General features: G+C 36.4%; 1 protein-coding gene across 1 annotated transcript; it reads left to right on the top strand.

The window, feature by feature from the left end:
* The first annotated feature begins 1293 nt into the window (after positions 1–1293).
* On the top strand, positions 1294–4591 carry LOC110861237 (gastrula zinc finger protein XlCGF52.1). Its single transcript, XM_035844587.1, has 7 exons — positions 1294–1506; positions 1642–1713; positions 1870–2269; positions 2667–2967; positions 3062–3614; positions 3690–3768; positions 4034–4591. Exons 4-7 carry the CDS (start codon positions 2853–2855, stop codon positions 4445–4447), a joined length of 1161 nt encoding a protein of 386 aa, XP_035700480.1. The 5' UTR covers positions 1294–1506; positions 1642–1713; positions 1870–2269; positions 2667–2852; the 3' UTR covers positions 4448–4591.
* The last annotated feature ends 2735 nt before the right edge of the window (positions 4592–7326 follow it).

Here is a 7326-nt window from a genome sequence, read left to right as displayed (position 1 = left end):
TAAAATGGAAAAGCAAAATGAGTATGAATGAAATCTGAAATATTTAGTGTTATCTTGATCCCTTGATAACGACTTAAGATAAGCACAAAAATTAAAAATTTGTACACGGAAATTATTTTGTTATTAAAATGAGAAAGTAAAATGAGTATGAATGAAATCTGACATATTTAGTGGTTATCTTGATCCCTTGATAACGGGTTCAGATAAGCACGAAAATTAAAAATTTCTGCACGGAAATTATTTTCTCGTTAAAATGGAAAAGTAAAATTAATTTCGTCGATATCTAATTTTTGTCCGATTAGTGATAGTTGATGATGATGTGTACGAATGGACCCACAAATCTAGGGTCGATTTTTCACATGTTGTAAACCGTATTTGACTGAGAAGTTCAGCAAGCCTGGTCAAGGTCCTTACCTGGGACATAGATATTATCCGCAACTGACTGAATTTTCATTAAATTTGTCCTTTATCGAGTTCCGGTTTCAACGCCCAAGTAGAAATTGCTGGAATTCTGCTGTACTCGACAAAAATGCCATACATACATATTTTATTCTGCATATTTAGTTTTTACATATTAATAATGCAGAAAATTTCCATGGGTATTATTCCCCACCCACGTGGCTTCCTGTGAAACAAGCTTTTATCAACTTTTTATCATGCAAATTTATAAATCTGGCTGGTCTCCATGCATTTTTTTCATTGAAAGTTTTCATGCATTTTTTCATTGAAAGTTTTCATGCATTTTTTCATTGAAAGTTTTCATGCATTTTTTCATTGAAAGTTTTCATGCATTTTTTCATTGAAAGTTTTCATGCATTTTTCATTGAAAGTTTTCATGCATTTTTTCATTGAAAGTTTTCATGCATTTTTTCATTGAAAGTTTTCATGCATTTTTTCATTGAAAGTTTTCATGCATTTTTTCATTGAAAGTTTTCATGCATTTTTTCATTAAAAGTTTTCATGCATTTTTTCATTGAAAGTTTTCATGCATTTTTTCATTGAAAGTTTTCATGCATTTTTTATTAAAAGTTTTCATGCACTTTTTCATTAAAAGTTTTCACGCATTTTTTTTCGTTAAGAGATTTCATGCATTTTTCATTAAAACTTTTCATGCATTTTTTCATGGAAAGCCTTTTTACGCTTTTTGTTTTCATGAAAACTGTTTTCCATGAAACTTTTCAGTTTCCATGCAATTCGTTTTCATGAAAAGCTTGCATGAATTGGGCGACGACCAGTTTTGAGAAACAAAGTCTATGGCGCGATCCATTTGACACTTTCACTACTCATCCTCAACTCACATCATCATAAGTTGTTTTGATATTTAAAGTTTCCATAAATATCAAAGTTTCCTTGTAATAAAAGAAGTATTTCTATTCACCTCCTCCATGAGGTAAAAAAATTAAGGCTGGTGGCCCTTAACCCAACAAAGCGGCGGACAAAAGCAAAAAGCAACGTTAATGAGGTCACAGAAAGTTTCTTAATTTTGCAGAGTTATCAACAAACAACGTAAGTTTTTCATGAATTTATTCAATTAAAATAATTAATTTTCTGATCATACCTGCAGACATATTTATGTATTACGTACGTATTTACATAAATGGAAATTTAATCTAAATAATTTAAACGATGCTAAATTTTTAGTGCAGACTCTCCACTTTTCTCCTTGGTTTGACGAAGAACTGGAGTCTCTTCGCTCCTCCCATTTTTGAATCGGTACGAATCTAAATAACTCCATTTGTGCTATAAAGTTGTTCGTTTTTAAGTGATTCCTTACTGATTAAGGAATATTTTATTAGATTATAATTGAAAATTTAAAAAATATATGCATTTATATTTAAATCACAAAATCTCTATTGTCACTTAAAATAGGTCAGGATGTCCTGCTTCCTCTGCTCTCAAGTTCTGCCCACACCCATCCCGTCGACAGCCTCCTTGGATAATAACGAAACCAGAAAAATAGTACCAATCTCGCTCCTGCTGGAATTGCTGTCGTCGTCGTCGTCACCATGTTCGCCAACAATGTGTCGTCGTCGCAGGAAAATTACTCCACCCTTTGGCAAGAATTTGGACAGCTGTGAATTTTGTCTAGATTGTGCCCCCATGATAAGCGAGATGGAAGAAATCCGGCACAAGATGTCCATCCTGGAGGGACAGATGGGGCAGAAAATTTCGAAAATTCAAGACACCCTGGCGAATTCTATATCCGTAGGGGGACAAAGTGGGGACCAGATTATGCAGCTGAGGACAAGTATACTCAACATGATGATGGGTTGAGTGAAATTTTATTGTACTTTGGATTTAGGGGTTGTCCATAAATTTGGTAACGCCAAACGCGATTTTTTAGCCTCACTTTAACATGGCAACATAGGCAAAATATCATATGCTGGAGCCTTAAGCCCTCCCACTCGCATTACATAATTTATGAATTGCCCCTTACTTTATTAATCTATATTATAAGCTGCTGGGAATGCAACGGAAATAAAAGTAATTTTCCGTTTCACTTCCCTCGCCAAGAGGCATATATTATATAATAAAAAATGATTCCCTGGAATTATGAACACTCTTACTTAATTTTCACAAAAATCAAATAAGCTCTCGCCCCGTGGGGGACGGGCTTATACACTAGTAATAATTATCAATAAATTTATTTTGATATTCATACTTAGGAGAGAATAATGAACAACGGGGGGACGGCCACATTGTGCTGGAAGACGTCCCCCCAATCAAAGTTGAAGCGGACGAGGGAAATCTGTTCCTTGATGAAAATTATGAAACTTTTGAGTACCCTGTTTCCTCCATGGATCACACTCATGGGGAGACTGACCCCTTGAAGTGTGAGGGTAGCGACGACGATGACGAGTCAGCCTTCTGCATCCAACCAGAACCCCGAAGGAGACCTGTCAAACCCAAAACTAGGCGGGGGCGACCTCCGGTCAAGGTCAAGGTCAATAAAGGTCAAGCAGTACGGTATGAAATTATAAAAATATATATTCAGAATTTTATTTTCTAACTTTTTGGTTTTCATCCTCATCTAATAAATTTATTTTATTTGTGACACTAGAAAGGAAAAAAGTTTCTCTTGGGGTCAAATCCAAAGAAAACAATAATTCCCCTCTTGACCGAAAACGTTGTTCAAATCGTCCCAAAAAGAAAGTTGTTCTTCAAAAAGTTGCTGTCAAAACGACCTCCAAAAATGTTAAAAAGATTAAAAACCGAAAAATTCTAATTTGTCCCTCTCCCTACTGCGAGAAATCCTTCGTCGCCGAGTACACGCTGAACTATCATATCGCCCGACATCACCACATTCCTTGTCCCGAGTCCGGTTGTTCCGCCAAGTTTGGCTCTGAGAAGGAAAAAAGGGCCCACATTAAGGACGCCCATGGAACCAAGGTCGCCCCCAAGACGTCGTCCCACCCCGACCACGACCACGTGTGTCACATTTGCAGGAAAAAATTCATAAGTAACGACTCCCTCAGGTCACATGTTCGAAGAAGGCACGATGAATCGAAACGTCCCCAGTGTGAAACGTGTGGAGAAAAGTTTTTGCATGAAAGTACTCTCCAATCTCATCGTGTCAGAGAACATGGGGCTGACCATTTGGTGTGCGAGGAGTGGTATGTAAATAATTCTTTTCTATCAAAATTTTGGGGAATTACGTAAAATTTATTTTTTACAATTTGAAATCGCAGTGGAGCAATTTTCTCGTCTCAGCTAGGATTACGACAACACAAGTGGAGACACTCGGGGATAAAGCCGCACAAATGTGAGGTAAGCTAAGGCTAAGTTGCAATAGTAATTAATTTTGGATACCGTGATTATGAAGAGGTTGCAAAAAATGTGCAAAAATCATTTCCTACCTGTAAGGATTCTGAATTTTCGAAAATGATTACGGGAGGGAAATGTTTGCGGCGCAATCTTTTTACCGTTGGAGAAATTGTCGTGAAAAATGATTTTTTAACGCCATTTTTAATTGCGAAAATATTTCGAAAAATATATCATCTTTTCCGTCAAGAAAATATTGTCATTTTTTCAGCAATGTGGCGCCTCCTTTTCCATCAAGAGAGACCTCGACCTTCACTTGTCGTCTCACTCAAGCCAGCGGCAAGACCCGTGCCTCCACTGCGACCTCGTGTTCAAGAACAAGGAACAAGTCCGCGCGCACGTGAAGCGGATCCACACCGTCGGCTATGTCACGCCCACCCCGCACAAATGCGCCCAATGTGGAAAATCCTTCCAGTACCCGGTCCACCTGAGGGCGCACGTGCTCCAAGTGCACACGGGAGAGCGGCCCTTCATCTGCGCCCAGTGTGGAAAGGGCTTTGCGAGCAAGTCCCTGTTATCTGTGCACTTGAAGAGGAAATGTGGTGGTGATGTCGTCCCTGTGAAGAAAGATAGGCTCCCGAGGTCGAAGAGGGACTCGTTTCAGGAGGAAGAAGTGGATTGCTAATTTGTTTAATTAGTGTATTTTGCAGTGTTTAATGTGGTTTTTACCATCCCTTTTTCCTACAATAAAAAGTTATCCATGTAAACCTCATTGTATGAATGCATACATATGTATTTTGGCGATATGATTAAACACTTTGCATACATATTTCGGGGTTTTTTCCAACATATTTAGCCGGACTCTGATAAGCACTGGTGGGCTAGTATTTTTCAACTGGTCAGATTGTTTGCGGGGCCATGTCACCAATTTTACTAAATTTTTTACCATAAAATGCATATGCTCAGCAGCGACACTTATCGTATTCAGAAAAAAAATTGGTCAAACCCCACCCCCATAAATAATTAATTAGTGATTATATCATAATATTACAATGCACAATAACTAGCCACAAAAAAGAGTTACGTCAAAACACTCGATTCATCTACCATAGCTATATTTCTGAGGAAATTTTTGCGACCAATTTTGAGTAGGTATTTCAAAATTTAGGGGTGTAACTGGGTTAACTATGACCTTAAAAAAATCTATATGCCAGGATCGGGGCCATTTAGGTTGCGATCTATATAAATAGGTCTTTAAAAGTTGAATATCATCGACGTTTTTTCAACCTGGCCCCGATCCTGGCATAACGAGATAAACGAGGTCAAAGTTTCGGGGGTGGGGTCGCAAAACAGGGGCGTACTGTTATTTACTATTTAGGAATTTAATTGCAGTTAAATTCCACAATATTATTTTGAGAGAGTTGAGATGTTGCACGTGGAAATAATCCCGGTTAAACATTATGCCTGCCGGCCCTGACGAGTTTTTGAGATTTGTGAGGTGTTGCAACATACCTCTCTTCTCTTGGTTGAGAGAGTGGAGTGGCAGAGTTAACCTGCGTGAGACGGCAACACCTTCTCGTCGACTCACCACTCACCCACAACTATGACTTTCAGTTTCTCTGATCACTTGAAAAATACTAGCCCTGGTACATAGAAGAATTTGTGTCATTTACAGAGACCGTCTTCGACATGTTACAATAACATGTTGTCTCTGTGAGTAGCGTAAACATTGTTACTCACAGAAAATGAGAATCAGGTAAAAAAATTGAATTAATTTTAAATCATCAATGGGAACTTGGATCATGCATATTAATAAGATGAGTACAATAGTTTTAATTGTGAATGAAATGAACGAAGTGCACAAAATTTCATATAAGTACTTTCAGAATTGTCGAGTAAAAACGATTAGAGTATTTCAATTGCATCATTTTCGACACGGTTTTGCTAATTAAAACTTTTAGTTAACAAAACCGTGTCGGATAAAATATTTTTATACATAACCCTTTTAATTTATATTGGTTATAAAAATATTTAGTAGTTACATACATACCATTTTATCTCCCTAAATATGTAAGCAGGGTTTATAAACGTCATCAAATTTTTGGGTCAATTAATTTAGATTCCTGTAAGTATGCAAGCAACGATATTGCTTATTGATATTGGGATATTGTGGACATTCTAGATTAAAAATTAAAATTTGACTTTCAACAAGGTGATTAAAATAAATATTAATATTATCATCAAGCTACTTAATGAAGGTAGTTGAGACGATTAATTAATTTTCTTTGAATATGCTGATCAAACTCTACAGTTAAATTGTGATATTGTCTATCATAATTTGAAATGATTTAATTTTTTCCATTTTTTATAGTTTATTGCTTCTGAATTGATTTTAGACATTTATTAATGCAACGTTTCCTCTAAAAGCAACTACTATTTACTTTATCCAGTAAATCGTCGGACAAATGGAACATGTGCTTGCTAAAGTCTTAGCGGAGTAATTACAATAAAAATTAAAGCTTTTAGCAGCAACCAGTTGCGTCTTCGCGAATTTTTCTCAGCTTCAAAAAGTTTACTTTCTTCCCTCTGCATTTCATTATAAATACACGCACACAGCGTTTGTTCAGATTTCATTTTGGTTGCAAAATATATGTACATACATACATATTTTATTACAATTAGACTTTTTTGATTGATTATTTTTCCATTTAATTACACATTATACGATTTACACTTTCCGACTGAAGTAATACATTGTCCTTAAACGAATAGTGTATAGTAAATTGCAAAATTTCAGGAAAATTTTCATTTTGTGCTAGTTGCGCATCGTAATTTCATACCTCACATCCGCAAATATGATTTGAGTTCCGTCACGTTATTCAGAATTTCATGTCATCAAACGATGTATGTATGCATGTACGTGTGAGATGATGTTGTACCGTGGGAATATTGGGTTCTCATGGTTTTGAGAGAAAACTTGGCAGGGAGCTTGTACTTGGCCAAAAGGTTCCAACGGTCGAGAAGTTGAGATACATACATAAACTCCATGCACAGTATTGAGATGGGCAGAAAGAGCGAGAGAAATCATACTTTACTCGCTCTTTTAGCATGAAACATATGTTATCATGCATCTCTCGCTGCTACCGTTCCATAACAATTTGCAGGAAAAAGCTGACTCAATTTGATTGCATTTAAGGTGAAATTGGATGACGACATTCCTAACACCCCTATTCAAGTTGGACTCGTCCCGCCCCATAAGCATGCATGTATAGTTTCAATTGTCATCATCTCCTTCATTTCTGCATCAAAATTAGTGAGGTGTGTTGCAATATGAGCTTAATTTATAGGTGAACAAACAAGTGTAGTTGAAATTTGCTAGAAATGAATTTGAGCTGAGATAAATCCTTTCTTAATTTATTAACCTAAGAAAGGATTTATCTCAGCTCAAATTCATTTCTAGCAAATTTCAACTACACTTGTTTGTTCACCTATAAATTAAGCTCATATTGCAACACATCTCACTAATTTTGATGCAGAAATGAATGAGATGATGACAATTGAAAT

This window comes from Folsomia candida, unplaced genomic scaffold (genome assembly GCF_002217175.1).
Source record: "Folsomia candida strain VU population unplaced genomic scaffold, ASM221717v1 Fcan01_Sc039, whole genome shotgun sequence".
In the NCBI taxonomy this organism is placed as follows: domain Eukaryota; kingdom Metazoa; phylum Arthropoda; class Collembola; order Entomobryomorpha; family Isotomidae; genus Folsomia; species Folsomia candida.
The sequence above is the reverse complement of the archived record's forward strand: the minus strand, read 5'-3'. Positions and strand labels throughout refer to the sequence as shown.